Raw genomic sequence first — 15,966 nt, 5'->3', positions numbered from 1 at the left:
ACTGGGAGAGTGAACGCCTCTTTTCCCCTTCCCCCTCCTCAGCCCGCCGCATTCTCCCGTGCTCCCCTCCTTCGGGTGGGGTAATGGTCCGTCCCAGAGTGCGACCCTCATCCCGGAGGGTGGCGAGCCAAGTGGTACGTTCCACGGCCGCACACCTCCGCGGTTTTCACGGCGCCCTTTGTTCTGTTTCCCCCTAGCAAATAAAGCATAATGGGCTGATCCCAGAGAAGGCGGGGGAGCCGGGTTAGGGACCGGTCTGAGCCGGTCTGTGGCGCAGGCGCAGTGCGGATAAACAGGAAGCGGGCGGCAGAGGCAGCGGCAGTGGCAGCTTAGGGACTCCCGGGGCTCCTAGCCGAACAATTAAGGCTGTTTGGAAGGCGCCGGACGCTGAGGACGGAAGTAGGCGCCTCTGGCCTCCTCCCGTGCAGACGCAGCGGCGCTCTCGCCCTCCGCTTAGGCTCCCGGCCCCCAGCCCAGGCGGAGGCAGCGGCTGACAAAGGGCTCTAGCCGGTGCCGCCGCCCTTCTCATCCGGGCACTCGGGCCCCCGCCGAGAGGAAGGGGGAAGGGCGGAGGGGGAGGGGAAGGAGCCCGGGAGGCGCGCGCTCGGAGCCGCGGCCCTTTGCAGGGCTCCGGGCCTGTGGCCCAACGGACCAAGGCGGAAGAGGAGCTGCGGCGGCGGTGGCGGCGGCCGGCGGCAGAAGGATGGTGCAGAAGGAGAGCCAGGCGGCGCTGGAGGAGAGGGAGAGCGAGCGCAGCGCCAATCCTGCTGCCCCCTCGGGGGCTTCGTTGGAGCCGCCTGCAGCTCCGGCCCCCGGAGAAGACAACGCATCCGGAGCCGGGGCGGCGGCCGGGGCCGGGGCGCCTGGAGGAACCCGCAGGTTCCTGTGCGGCGTGGTGGAAGGTGAGTCCGCCCTCCAGCCCCGCCCCGGTGCCCAGCACTTGGTCCCCCGGGAGAGGCCTGCTGGTGGGTCTTCATGTGGTCTCCACCCCCACCCCCCAGGTCGCAGGTTTGCCCTTGCTAACGCGGGTGTGGGGGAGGCGAGGGGAGACGGAGGGAGGGACTCACTTTTCCTCCAGTCTTGAGCGTCCCATTCTCCTGGCTACTCAGGAGCCTGACCCCACCCTCCTTGGGCTTGGAGCCAGGCAGACCACGGAGGAGGAGGCGGGGGCAAGAAGCCTGTTGTCGGCTCTGTGTTTCACTTCTTTGTACCTTGGGATCTTAGTCCCCAGGGTTGTCTGCTTTGAAATGAGGAAATTTGTGCAGCGCTCCGGTCCTCATCCTTGTCAGGGGGTGGGGAATTCAGCCCACACAGGTATGCTTGGGAGTGAAGGGGAGCGCAGTTGGGCCATTAGTGCTACAAACCCTGGCTTAGGGTATTTCTTTGCTGCTCTGCAAGCCTTGCAAGCTTCTTCTCCCCCTGAAGACTCATCTGCAGTCGAGAAAAGTGTTATGTTTACCAGTTGCTTTATTCTGCTCTGTGTGTGTGCGCGTGTGTGAAAATTTCAGTATACCATTCTGAGAACATCTGTGATGTGGAGTTAGAATTCAGTAAAAGATTTGGTTTTTATAGTTGCTGTCTTCTCATTCACAGTTGAAAGGCATGAGGGACGTTTTGGTAGTGAGGGAAGATTGCCAGATCATCTTACTGCAATTTCTGAATAAGAACCGGCAGATTCTGAACTCAGGAAAGCACATTACCTTAGTTCTAACCTAACTACGTCGTAGCTGGGGGTCTTCTTTTTTTGGGGGAGGGGGGCAAACCCAAGGTTTCCCAGTTTCTCCCCCCTCCCTATTACTGGAGAATATAAAAACCAACACTCAAACCAAAAGGGCTGTAAGTAGGATTCTTGGTTGATAGCATCAGCTTTTCCCAGTCTCCTCACCATGTATTTTGAAAGATAAAAGATGGTCATTACGGTATTTTAGATGAAGATGATTTGCGGGGAGAGAACATTCTTGGCAGCTGCAGTAGTAAGACATGAGACAGCTCAGCAAAATTATTTTACAAAATTTGGAGGAGTACTGTTCCTACTGGAGTCAGTATTTATGAAAATGTGAGTGCTTTGTTGTACATACTGAATTTGCCAGAGTGCAGAAAGATTTTAGAAAAACTGCGGTGGAATTTTTTTTTCCTTAAAAGACAGGGAAGGCCTGGCAGTTTTATTTGCAACAAAATTGTGTGTCTAAAACAAGTTACACAAAATGTTAAAATCTGCAGGAATTCCGTGTTTGCAGACAGGATCTCTGTGAAGCACAGAGTGACCTTGAACTTGTGACCCTCCTGCTGGGATTACAGGCCACCAGCCCAGTTTAGGTGTAAATTTCTTTGCTGTTTGTTGTTGGGGGTTGATTGCTCCCCCACCGCGGGGCATCACACTGGAGGGCTCTGTCTCCTCAAAGGTCCTAGGGTGGTGGCTGGTAGAGCTAACAGTTCCTGTTGACGACTGTAATCTGCATTGGTAGGCTGAGGGAAGGGGTTGAGGGGTTGAGGCTGGCCTGGGTTACAGAGTAAGACCCTGTTTAAGCAGCAGCAAAAAGTGGAAGTGTGAAATGAATGAGGTATGCTGGAGTGAATGTCAGGGAGCCTGACAGTGTGTTACCAAAAATGAGAGGAGATAGCATACTGTGGTCTAAATTGGTTTCCCTAGAATAGTATTAAATATGTTAAAATGAAGCTGTCTTCAGTTGTTTTCCCTCCTGTCATTCCCATGTGCATATTTTTCTTAAATGAGCACTGAACCAGTCCCAGTGTATTAAGTGCTTCTTGGTTGGCAGCTTTCTATGAAGTGTAGGAAATACTGTAGTTATAACCAGGGTGGTTGTTCTTCCTTGCTCTACAAACCTTGGTGGTTTTTAACTCTTGGGTTAATAGTACACGTCCTCTTTGTGGTTCAATTAATCCAAACCATAAACCTGGCTCTGAAAGAGTTGCTGAAGATTAAATTGTTAAAATTAGGGGCTTGAGAGATGGCTCAGCAGTAAAGAGCACTTCTTACTCTTCCAGAAGACCTAAGTTGCATTTACATGGCTCCTCAGAACCAACTCTAATGCCAGTTAGTCTGTAACTCCAGGGAGTCCTGCTTCTCTTTCCCTCTGAGGGCACCACACACGTGCACAGATGCATGTAGGCAAAACACTCATGATGTTTACAATAGAAGGTGCTGCTAGGGTTTAATGGTGATTGATTGTTGTGCCATTCTTTTTGGGGTACAGAATATCTGCCTAGGATTAGAGTTCCTGTGGGAGAATGCTTGTGTGAACACTGAGGAGTACTTTAAAACTGTGTTTTGCAGGGGAGATGGCCACACAGCATGCATGTGGAGGTCAGAGGACAGTTTGCAGGAAGCCTTGTGGTCCCAAAGATTGTCAGACTTGGCAACTGCCTTTATCCGCAGAGCCATCTAGCTGTCCCCAGTGCTTACTTTGGTCATCTTTCATGGTGCTTCTGAGTTTTCCTGATCTCTTGCTAATGATTAGGCTGGGACTGGTTGAGGGAAAGGTTAGATTGGCTGTGAGGTGTCTAGTGGTGTTCCTAGTGAGCTGGAGAGCTCCAAATGCCAGCTTTACCCTTAGTCAGTTTTTTTTAGACATTGTTTCATATTATTTACAGTTTAAATATTAAATGCAAAATAGATGTAACTAGAAAAACAGTATAGAAGTTTGTTTCCTACAGTGAACACTACGGTGTCACTTACATCCCTAACTAATCTATTTTTTTTTCTTTTTCTTTTGTTTATTTTTTGACACTGGGTTTCTCTATAAGCTCTGACTGCCCTGGAACTAACTCTGTAGACCAGACTAGCCTCAAACTCACAGACATCCTCCAGCCTCTGCCTCTTGAGTGCTGGGATTAAAGGTGTGCGCCGCCACCACCACCACACCTGCCTCCTAATTTTTCATTTCACAACTTGATTCTGAAATTAAGAGAGTTTGAAAGTTTACTGTTCAGGTCAGCACCGCTGTTGGGTTTGTGAATGTGATCATAGCCTGTTACTAATTAATTAATTAGTTCCTTTTTTTGTTGTACGAACTTTTCAAAAAAGGTGATCATAGCCAAGTGTGATGATTCACACCTGAAATTTCAGCACTTAGATGACTGAGGTAGGGAGGTGGCTACAAGGTCTAGCTAGACCAGCCTAAGCTAAAGATCTATTGCAAAAAGTGTGTGTCTATGTGTGTTCATGTGTGTATATACCTTCTTCTAACCTTCTAACTCTCTGATCTCATTGCCTTGTGTAACTCTTAAAATCACTCCTCTAGAACTAATTGAACTCCCTTTTAGTGTTTTGAGACAGAGTCTCACTGTAGCCTAGGTTAGCCTGGAACTGTGTAGTTCAGACTGGCTTCAAACTTAGGCCAATTCTGCCTCTGCCTCTGTGCTGGGACCACTGGCAGAGCCACCATGCCCATCTCTTAGTCTCCCTCCTAGTGTTAAGAGTTTGGTTTGCTCTGCTTTTGTTCCTTGCTGACTGAAGTCCCACAGTCATTCAGTCCCAAAGAAACATACAGAGGTCTACATTAATCATAAACTGATTGGCCTATTAGCAGGCTTCTGATTAACTCTTTCTTACATCTTACATTAACTCATTATTGTCTGTGTTAGCCATGTGGCTCAGTACCTTATATCAGAGAGGCAGTCTCATCTTGCTTACTCTGCATCTGGGTGATGACTACAGACTGACCCTTTCCTTTTCCCAGAATTCTCCTGTTCTCATTGCCCCACCTCTACTTTCTGCCTGGCTACTGGCCAATCAGCATTTTATTAAAAATAATACAGGTGACATGATAAAAGACCATTGTCCCCACACACCCCCCCCTTTTTAAACAAGAACTCTGAATCTCATATCCTTGTTTAGCTTTTCTCCTGACCGTTACCTGTAACAACTTGTAACCAACATTCTAAACAAAGGCAAACATCCATAATCCATATTTTGGGAATACAGGCATGGTTTTCCAGGCTACTTCCTGCTGATTGGGGGCGCTGGTAATCTTACAGGGACCTAAAGAAATTTAGAATTATGATCAAGTCCTGACTGGAGTATCCTGTGAAGCTTGATCATCTTGAAACTGTTCTGGATGCAGAACTCAGACATCTGGGCCTTTCATTCCTACTGGAGATTTCTCAGGGGGGTCTTCCTTGATCAAACCTGATTTTTCTTAACTCAAAATTGAAGCCACAGCTTCTCATTTCCTGTGGAAACAAAAGCAAAACCTCTTCTCCAAAGTAACATACCTTTTTTTTTTTTTTTTTTTTTTTGGTTTTTCGAGACAGGGTTTCTCTGTGGCTTTGGAGCCTGTCCTGGAACTAGCTCTGTAGACCAGGCTGGTCTCTAACTCACAGAAATCCGCCTGCCTCTGCCTCCTGAGTGCTGGGATTAAAGGCGTGCGCCACCATTGCCCAGCGTAACATACCTTTTGAAGTCAGGGTATTTTCAAAATACATATGTTGGATTAATCCAGTATTGACTGAGTTTTCTGTCCTGCCCGGTTCCCGCAGTCCTTAAGTCCCAAAGAAATCACACAAAGGTCTACATTAACTATAAATTGATTGGCCCATTAGGTCAGGCTTTTTATTAACTCTTGTATATTAGCTCATTTTTCTTGTCTATGTTAGCTACATGGCTCATCCCTTTTTCAGTGAGGCAGTCACATCTTGCTGCTTCTGTGGCTGGGCAAGGACTGCAGAGGAATGGGCTTCCTCCTTCCCAGAATTCTGTTCTCATTGACCTGCCTCTACTTCCTGTTTGGTTGTCCCACCTATACTTCCTGCCTGGCTACTGGCCAATCAGCATTTATTTAAAATATAATTATCAGAATACAGACCATGGTCCCATACCAGTCCAGCAGCATTTATAATCAAATGTTTTTTTTTAGCAGCTGTTCCTCAGCAAACAATTCAAAGAGAACACAATAACATACAGTATTCAGACTCTGTATTTTCCATTTTTATGTAACTTTATTTTAAATTGTTTCTTTTGTTTTCATTTTTAATTTTTGGTTTTTTGAGACGAGGTTTCTCTGTGTATCTTTCGCTGTCCTGGCACTCACTCTGTAGACCAGGCCTATACTTCCTGCCTGGCTACTGGCCAATCAGCATTTTATTAAAAATAATACAAGCAACAGGATAAAAGACTATTGTCCCACAGTACTCCCTAGTTGTGAGAGTGTTTGCCTAGTATGATCAAGGTACTCCTGTCATTTCCAGTATGGGGGGGGGAGTGTGTGTTTTGTTATGTGGGTACTGGAAATGTATACTCTCATGAATACTAAACCAGTACTGAATTATATCCCCAGCCAGCAGGAAGAGTTCTTGCTGGCAATAAAAGATGGTAGGTCTGGGTTCCTAAGCTAGCATGGTGATGATGCTCTCTGGAATTCCTGTGCTTAGACGCCAGAAGAAGAGCATTGTTGCAAGTATGAGGACAGCTTGTACAATCACTAGGCCAACCAGGGCTCCATAGTGAGACATCGTGTCTCACTAAAAATAAAACCCAATCTTACACACAGTAAATGTTAGAGGAGGAAATTTGGAAATTTAGGAATAGATAAACAGTGTTTGATTGTGTAGTTTTCAGATTCTGCTGTGTTTTATCCGTGGGGCTCAGACCTAGGGCCTCTGGTAGATGAGGCTGTTTACCCAGGAGGCCACACATTTCGTAGAAAACGGATTCCACGTGTGTAACCTCCTTTTTCTTAAGCTGTACCTTATTTTCAAAGCTGAGAGTAGTTTTATTTTTCTTTAATTCCAGGGTTTTATGGAAGACCTTGGGTAATGGAACAGAGAAAAGAACTGTTTAGAAGGTAAGTTTCGTATGACACAGGAGGCACTCTCGCTGGATGAGCCTGGTGTCATAGCAGGAGTTGCTATCTTGTAGTCCTTTCCAAACTGTCTGGGGAAGCTGAACAGGTTGGGGCTTTGTCTGCTTTATTCAGAGTTCTCTTTTTGTTCAATACTTAGTATGATGGTGCACTTTGTGATATTTAATTAGTTAAGGGCTGGAGAGATGGCTCAGTGGTTAAGAACACTGACTCTTCTGCCAGAAGATCTGGGTTTTTAATTCTCATATTCCCAGCACCCATATGGCAGCTTATAACTAACTGTAACTCCAGTCCAAGGGGATCTGACACCCTCCCACCAATGCACATAAAATTAAATAAATTAGAAAAAATTCCATTGATAATTAAAGTTTAACAGTAGAATATTACTGGTTTGTCATGAGATAGAGGTACATCAAAAATAGTAATTGAGATTTATAGTTTATTAATATTTCATATTTATGCAGCTGTAATTTTCTTTCTCTTCAGGCTTCAGAAATGGGAATTAAATACATACTTGTATGCTCCAAAAGATGACTACAAACATAGGATGTTTTGGCGAGAGATGTATTCAGTGGAAGAAGCTGGTAATCTTTTGTGTGTGTGTCTGTGTGTCTGTCTGTGTCTGTGTGTCTGTCTATGTACATACATGCCTGCCCCTGAACTTGAACACGTGTGCAGGCAGGTCCTTGAGTTAGGGAGTTTTTCTCTTTCCAACTGAAAGCTTCAGAGATTGAATTCTGTCTTTCAGACTGTGTGGCAAGTACTTGTATCGTCCTTAGCCATCTTGCTGGCCTGGTGGTGATGTTTTTTATTCTGATCAATTGAGTTCAAAATAGTGAGTGAGGGGACAATTTTAAGGTTGTACTAGACTCTTACTAAACATTGTATTTTATAGGGCAGCGGAGATAGCTCAGTGATGGAGGGACAGAGTAGTGTGATAGCTAAGTGACCGTTGTGACAGACAGACGAGTAGATAGATGGAGCTGTGTAAATTTAGCCTAGGAATTTCATTTACTCAGATAACCCCCTCCAAAAAGTATTTGAACCTTTCAAATGTTAGGAGAAATAGAAATGGGTTGCATTCAGTAAGAGAATTGACAATTGAGGGGATTTAAGACGAGGCTGGTGAGATGGTTCACTGTGTAAGGGTACCTGCCATTAAACCTGGCAACTTGAGTTTTGAGTCTCAGGACTCAGATGCAGCTGTCCTCTGTCCACACACTACTTTGTTAACACCAAATGTTTAAGAAACTATTTGAAAATGAGAATAAAAGGTCTTCTTAAAATATTGGTTCAAATAGCTGGGTGACGGTGATGCACTCAGGAGGAAGAGGCAGGAAGATCTCCGAGTTCTAGGCCAGCCTATTCTACAGAAATGAGTTCCATGACAGGCACCAAAACTACAGAGAAACCCTGTCTTGGGGGGGGGGGGGCTCAAATAAAAGTGCGTGCTTTTGTGAGATTATCAGGGTATACCAAAATACCTTCCATGAATATGATACTTTTTAAATTTTAATGCTTAGCATTAAAGAACCTTTACTGTAAATGGGAAGAGATAATTTCTTCAGTTAGAAGGGACAGTTTGTTTTAGCATCCTATGTTGCTTTCTAAAACCAAGACTTTGTTCTTTAGAGCAACTTATGACTCTCATCGCTGCTGCTCGAGAATACGAGATAGAATTCATCTACGCTATTTCCCCAGGCCTGGATATCACCTTTTCTAACCCCAAGGAAGTATCAACATTGAAACGCAAATTAGACCAGGTAATTCTTTTTAATTTTACTGACTCAATATTGAAATGGGGTTTTCTTAATTGCTTAATTTCTTAATTTCTTAATTAAGGAAATATTGGTGGGAGAGATGGCTCAGTGGTTAAGAGCACTGGCTCCAGAGGTCCTGAGTTCAATTCCCAGCGACCACATGGTGGTTCATAACCATCTATAGTGAGATCTGATGTCCTCTTCTGGCATAAAGGTGTATATGCAGATAGAGCACATAAATAAATCTTTTAAAAATAAAAGGAAATCAAATTGATACTTTATTTCTGTAGCTATTACTTTCATAATTATGGGTAGAGAAGTATTTGTCAGTCAAAAAACTTAACTGGAATACCATAGATCCCCATGCCTCTGCTTCCTGAGTACTGGTATTAAAGGCATGTGCCACCGCTGCATGTTTTGTTCTTTTTTTTTAATATTTATTTATTTATTATGGATACAATATTCTGTTTGCATATATGCCTGCTAGAAGAGGACACCAGACCTCATTACAGATGGTTGTGAGCCACCATGTGGTTGCTGGGAATCGAACTCGGGTCCTTTGGAAGAGCACGCAATGCTCTTAACCGCTGAGCCGTCTCTCCAGCCCCGCATGTTTTGTTCTTTAAGAAAAGATTTGTATTGGTGGCATCACATGGCTTGTAAAACTTTGAAGGTAGAAAGCTGGGTGTGGCGATTCATTATATTCTAAAATTTGAGGCCAGCCTGGCCTCCAGTGTGAGACCCTCTCTTAAAAAGGGGACGCTACAGAGATAGCTCAGCAGTTAAGAACACTGGCTGTTCTTTCAGAGGACCCGGATTCAATTCCCAACACCACATGGCAGCTCACAATTATCTATAACTCCAGTTCCAGGTGAATTAGTGTTCTTTCCAAGACTAGATCAAGGCCTAAATATTTCATAGATTGAGTATACTTGTTCATACTTTTGTAATTTTATGAATTTTTTGGATCTTCTAGGATAGGTTGCCTTGTATAAACTGTTTGAGGGCTAGAGAGATTGCTCAGCCAATAAAGGGTAGGCTCACAACCAAAAATATAAGAGTTCGGTTTTTCCAGCACCCACGGCTATCTCTCCAGCAACCAGACAAACAACCAAGCAAACAAAACTATTGTTTGAACATTTACTCGATTCATTCCCAAGTGAAAGTTGGGTCCCAAAACACTAGCTATATTAACTTGAAATTGCTACCACTTAAAATGTAAAAAGATCAGATATTTGACATTCCAAGGAAAATATTTGACTTTGATATAACCATAAGTATATATTTAAAATACTTTTCTCTGAGATGAACTAATAATCGTGTTTTTTCTTTTCTAAGGTGTCTCAGTTTGGGTGCAGGTCATTTGCTTTGCTTTTTGATGATATTGACCATAATATGTGCGCGGCAGACAAAGAGGTGTTCAGTTCTTTTGCACATGCACAAGTTTCTATCACAAATGAAATTTATCAGTACCTAGGAGAGCCGGAAACGTTCCTCTTCTGTCCTACAGGTATTGTATATAAGAACTGAGTATTTAACTAGTATTGGAATATGTTAAAAGGATCTATGTAAGCCAGGCGTGGTGGCTCAATACCTTTAATCCCAGAACTCAGGAGGCAGTGGCTAGTGGATCTCTGTGAGTTCGAGGCCAGCTGGTCTACAAAGCGACAGCCAGTACTGTCTTGAAAAACCAAAAGAAAAAGAAAAAAAAAGTATCAATGTATTACATATTTTCCATCATGTATAAAAGGGACACATGTTTAATACATTTTTTATTGATATTTATTGAGCTGTACATTTTCTCTGCTCTCCTCCCTGCCTCTCCCTTCCCCACTTCAATCCTCCTCCAAGGCCCCCATGTTCCCAATTTACTCAGGAGATCTTGTCTTTTTTTACTTTCTACTTCCCATGTAGATTAGATCTATGTAAGTCTCTCAGTGTCCGCATTGTTGTCTAAGGTCTCTGGGATTGTGGTTTGTAGGCTGGTTTTCTTTGCTTTATGTTTAAAAACCACCTATGAGTGAGTACATGTGATAATTGTCTTTCTGTGTCAAGGAACACATTTTTAGAAGACATTTTTCAAAGTCATATAGGGAAAATTTAGGACCTTATAGTACCAAAGAAGTAGGTTGGAGATGTTATGTACTTTTTAGTATTAGAAGTTGTTAGGAATATATCCGAAACGTGAGCTCTCTGCCCATGCCAAATTCCCAATCAAGCCAAATCAAAACAAGCCAAATTAAGAAATACCCAGGTTTAATGGGAGTTCTATGCTCTCGGTGGCGCCGCACAAACGGTGTGTCCTCTTTTGGGAGCTCATTTAAGTACCCTGGGGAGGGGTCAGGACCTGGCCTGCAGGGATTTGGAGTCCAGACCAGGCCTGGGGGCTGGGATAGATGCAAGGGGCTGGAGCCTACGCTCCCAACTTGACATTCCAGACTCTTTGGATATAGGGGTGACAGAAAATTGGAGTGGTAATAGTGACAAACATTTAGGCTCTCTTTGAAAAAAAGGGCGTAGACTCAAATCTGGCTACTTCCTGTGGGCAAGGGGCGATATGGGGAAAGGGAGAGCTAGGTGTCCACGTTTAGTAATAGGTGTGGCTGGAAAGGCATCCCATGTACTGTCATAGAAGGCAGGTGTCTAGGAAAAGAATTGTTAACATTAAAGATGAGTGTGCCAGAATGTGGAGCAGGTAGGCCCATCATTGTGGCATCCTGGAAAACCGGAGGGCGGAAGGTCCTGTCTGCTGGGCAGACCAAGTGTCTTGAGTAGGCGCCTGCTTGAGCCAGGAGAGATGGTACCAGCATGGGTGTCCCAAGAGCTTGGCAGCCGATGGAGTGTTGAGGATTACCGTGTGAAGTCCTGTCCATCGAGGTTCGAGAGACTAGGAGTTAACTGTTTGAGGAGTACTCTGTCCCCTGGGGAGAGTGGGGCAGGTTTAGGGGCCTTAGGGTCCACTGGTGTCGTGGCAGGAAGACAACTGTCAGCGGGTGAACGGAGAAGGGACCTTAAAAGGGAGAGGTAGTGTGTAACCATTACATTTCCAGGTTAAAGGAGGAGAATAGAATAATTGGAATGAAAACTGGAAAAAAATTTAAATTTACATGATTTTGACTTAGTCATGTCTCACTCCCTTCGGCTTGTTCTCTTTTTCTGCCCATGCATTTCTGCCCCCGTTTCACTGCTCCCACTCTCTTCTGGCTCTATTCTAGCAGTCAGAATAGAACGCGTCCCTGCTCTGCTGCTTGGTTTTCCGCTGAAAATGTTTTCATCCTTAGTCACCTCTCAAAATTGACCTCTGTAAACTTTGTTCACCTTTTTTTCCCTTTTCGTTTGTTTGTTTGTTTGGTTTTGGTTTTTTTCGAAACAGAGTTTCTCTGTGTAACCCTGGTTGTGCTGGAACTTGCTTCTGTAGTCCAGGCTGTCCTCAGACTCAGAGATCAAGCTGCTGCTACCACTGCCTGGTCTAAAGGTGTGGGCCACCACTGTCTGACTCACTTTTGTTTCTTGTTCAGAAAGAGATGTTAGTTGTGAGGGGTAACTGGTCAGAATTCTTTTCCAGTGGGGGTGTTGGGTTTGGTCTCATCAGGCTAGCAAGTTGGGGACTAAAGTGGGGGTGATGTGCACATATCACCATGCAGGTGTTGTAGGAGGCCGCCCAGACTCCCACAGAAACTGTTATTTAAATCACTGCTTGACCAGTCAGCTTATGTGTATTGCTAGCTAGCTCTTACATCTAGAATTAACCCATTTCCATTATTTTATATTTTACCACGAACCTCATGGCCTACTGGCAAGGTTCTAGCTGACAACTCACATCTACTCTGCCTACTCTCTCTCCCAGCATTCAATTTAGTTTTCCCGCCTACTTCTATTCTGCCCTGCCCAGGCCCAAGACAGTTTTTTTTTAATAGCCAATGGTGTTCATAGCATACAGAGGGGAATCCTACATCAGCAGGATTAAGTATTTTTTTTAAAAGATTTATGTAGAAGCTTATAAAATTCAGTTCTAAAGACTGGGATTATAAAGATTGCTTGTTATTACTACTAAAAATTCCAAGGATTTGTTTTTGAGATAAAGACTCTTGATGAAGAGTTAATCTGTGGTACATAGGGAGACCCTTGAGATTTTTGTTGTTGTTTGTTTTGTTTTAAAAACATGGAGATGCGGGGCTGGAGAGATGGCTCAGTGGTTAAGAGCATTGCCTGCTCTTCCAAAGGTCCTGAGTTCAATTCCCAGCAACCACATGGTGGCTCACAACCATCTGAAATGAGATCTGATGCCCTCTTCTGGCCTGCAGGCAGACACACAGACAGAACATTGTATACATAATAAATAAATAAAATATTTAAAAAAAAAACATGGAGATGCATATCAGTGACCCAAGTGATAGGGAAGCAGAGGCAAGGAGAACCACTACCAGGTTGAGGCTAGGGCTGCCGACTTAGAGACCTTTTCCCGAGGATTCTCCATCTAATGGAGGCTGTTCTGTGACATTGTTCTGCCTAGCATGACCTTCTGTGAACTTCTGCCTTGGGCCTGGAGTTGAGATAATAAGCAGGCCCACCACCCAGTTTGGATATATGATTGTATGAAATATTATATGTAACATCTGCCCAAGTTTACTTCTTTTTTTATGACAAAGAACCTTTTACTGTTTGAATAAAAATGATACAGAATTTTAAAGCATTTTTCCCAGTTCCCATGACCATTTTAATCCTGACTTAATTTTCTCCCCTCTGCATTCAGAATATTGTGGCACTTTCTGTTATCCAAATGTATCTCAGTCTCCTTACTTAAGGACTGTGGGTGAGAAGCTTTTACCTGGAATTGAGGTCCTTTGGACAGGTAAGTCCTCAAGAATTGTATAGTGAAAGTTTTATTACTAGGACTTAGGAAAACTGGTTGTTTGTATTAGGTGGATACTTTTGTCTGTTGAGACAGGGTCTTCTGTATTCCAGGCCTGAAATTCGCCGTGTAGCCAAGGATGATCTTGAATTTAGTGGTTCTCTTGTTTCTACCTCGTAAGTGCTGGAAATACAACTGTATCCAATATACGCAGTTTATGTGGTGCTGAGGATCTAACAACTAATTTTCTGTCAATTTAGCTATACTACTAGACTCCTGGGAAACTTGTTTTATAAAATGAGTAACAGGGCCAATCAGTGGTGGTGCACACCACTGGTCCCAGCACTTGGGAAGCAGAGGCAGACGGATCTCTGAGTTTGAGGCCAGCCTCATCTACAGAGTAAGTTCGAGACCAGCCAGGACTGTTAGAAAAAAACCTTGTAGCCGGGCGATGGTGGCGCACGCCTTTAATCCCAGCACTCGGGAGGCAGAGGTAGGCGGATCTCTGTGAGTTCGAGACCAGCCTGGTCTACAGAGCTAGTTCCAGGACAGGCTCCAAAGCCACAGAGAAACCCTATCTCGAAAAACCAAAAAAAAAAAAAAAAAAACCTTGTCTCAAAAAAACAAAATAAAATAAAAGAATTACGTTACTATGCTGGTTTAGAAAGGAAAATTGAAGCTGGGCATAGTGGCACACCCCTTTAATCTCAGTACTTGGGAGGCATAGGCAGGTAAATCTGTGAATTTAAGGCCATTCTGGCCTACATAGTGAGTTCCAGGACTATATAGACTGTCTCAAAAAACAAAAACAAAACCAGAAGAATTAAGTATAAAATTTCTGTTCCAGCACTTGGGAGGTTGAAGTAGGAGGATCATGAGAATTGAAGCCAACCTTATAAATGAGTGGATAAAGAGAAGGGAGACAAGGAAGCTGTGATAGCTCAGTAGTGTATCTCATCAGTCTGCAGCACCTGAAACTCTGGGCTTCATCCGCTTTGATGGAAAGACCTGGGGGATGGAGATGGGTATAGAGAGAAATTTTCAGGATAGTGTATATGCAAGGAAAACATGTAAAAGCTTCTGTGTTTTTAAATTTCACACTTTTTTTTTTTTCGTTTTTCGAGACAGGGTTTCTCTGTGGTTTTGGAGCCTGTCCTGGAACTAGCTCTTGTAGACCAGGCTGGTCTCGAATTCCCAGAGATCCGCCTGCCTCTGCCTCCTGAGTGCTGGGATTAAAGGCGTGCGCCACCACCGCCCGGCTATTTTTATTGTTTTGTGTATGTGATATGTGTGTAATTGCATGTGTCACAGCAAGTGGAAATCAGAGAACAGCTTGTGATGTCTCTCCTTCCATCACATGGGTCCTGGGGTCCTGAGGATCAAACTTAGGTCCTCAAGCTTGGTGGCAAGTGCTGTTTGTTTCTTTTTTATTTCTTTACTCTTTTTTTATTTTCTTTTCCCCCTGAGACAGGGTTTCTCTGTAGCTTTGGAGCCTGTCCTGGCACTAATCCTGTAGACCAGGCTGATCTTCCACTCAAAGAGATCCACCTGTTTCTGCCTCCCGGAGTGCTGGGATTAAATGTGTGTCAAGCAGTTTTATACACTGAGCCATGTCACTGACTTTCTTAGCTCTTATTTTATCTCTTTACATTTTTTTTATTGCATTTATTTATCGTGTATGTGTGTGTGCATGTAAAAGTCAGGGGACAACTTGTAGGATTTGGTTCTCTCTTCCTAACCTGTAGGTCGTGTGATTGGACTCAGGTTGCCAAACTTGCTGTTTAGATTTATTGTATTTTATTTTGTTTTTCGAGACCGGGTTTCATTGTAAATTTGGAGCCTGTCCTGGAACTAGCTCTTGTAAACCAGGCTGGCCTTGAACTCACAGATCCGCCTGCCTCTGCCTCCTGAGTGCTGGGATTAAAGGTGTTCACCACCACCGCCCAACCCAATTTAATGTATTTTTATGCATATTTTGCCTGCATGCATGGATGTATGTGTACCTAGTACATGCCTGGTGCCCAAGAAGGGATTATCTGATTCTGGAACTGGAGTTAAGGATGCTTGTGAATCACCATGTGGGTTCTGGAAACCCAACCCAGGTCCTCTGCAAGAGTAACAAATGATCTTAACCACTGATCCATCTCTCCAGCATTGCTAAAGTTTAATTATTTTAAAGAACCATGTAGAAGGTTCTGTAAATAAAGTTCTTTTTACAAATTATTTCTAGGTCCAAAAGTTGTTTCAAAAGAAATTCCAGTAGAGTCTATTGAAGAGGTTTCTAAAATCATCAAGAGAGCTCCAGTGATCTGGGATAATATCCACGCTAATGATTATGATCAGAAGAGGCTGTTTCTGGGTCCCTACAAAGGAAGATCCACAGAACTCATCCCACGGTTAAAGGGAGTGCTGACTAATCCAAACTGTGAATTTGAAGCTAACTATGTTGCTATCCACACCCTTGCCACGTGGTATAAATCAAACATGAATGGAGTTAGAAAGGATGTAGTGATGAGTGAGTATCCTGTATTGA

At 43.9% G+C, this 15,966-nt stretch overlaps 1 protein-coding gene across 1 annotated transcript in view; it reads left to right on the top strand.

Moving 5' to 3' along the window:
* The first annotated feature begins 460 nt into the window (after positions 1-460).
* Positions 461-15,966, top strand: part of Oga (O-GlcNAcase) — a 39,974-nt gene continuing 24,468 nt past the window's right edge. The window contains exons 1-7 of the mRNA XM_075974258.1: positions 461-902; positions 6,752-6,803; positions 7,308-7,405; positions 8,454-8,584; positions 9,920-10,091; positions 13,335-13,433; positions 15,664-15,948. Coding sequence (XP_075830373.1) covers positions 704-902; positions 6,752-6,803; positions 7,308-7,405; positions 8,454-8,584; positions 9,920-10,091; positions 13,335-13,433; positions 15,664-15,948 — 1,036 coding nt within the window. The 5' untranslated portion in view covers positions 461-703. The remainder of the gene's footprint in view (positions 903-6,751; positions 6,804-7,307; positions 7,406-8,453; positions 8,585-9,919; positions 10,092-13,334; positions 13,434-15,663; positions 15,949-15,966) is intronic.

The sequence above is a fragment of the Microtus pennsylvanicus genome, chromosome 5, assembly GCF_037038515.1.
Source record: "Microtus pennsylvanicus isolate mMicPen1 chromosome 5, mMicPen1.hap1, whole genome shotgun sequence".
NCBI classification, from domain to species: domain Eukaryota; kingdom Metazoa; phylum Chordata; class Mammalia; order Rodentia; family Cricetidae; genus Microtus; species Microtus pennsylvanicus.
Note: the sequence above shows the minus strand (reverse complement) of the source record. Positions and strands in the feature narration are given on the sequence as shown.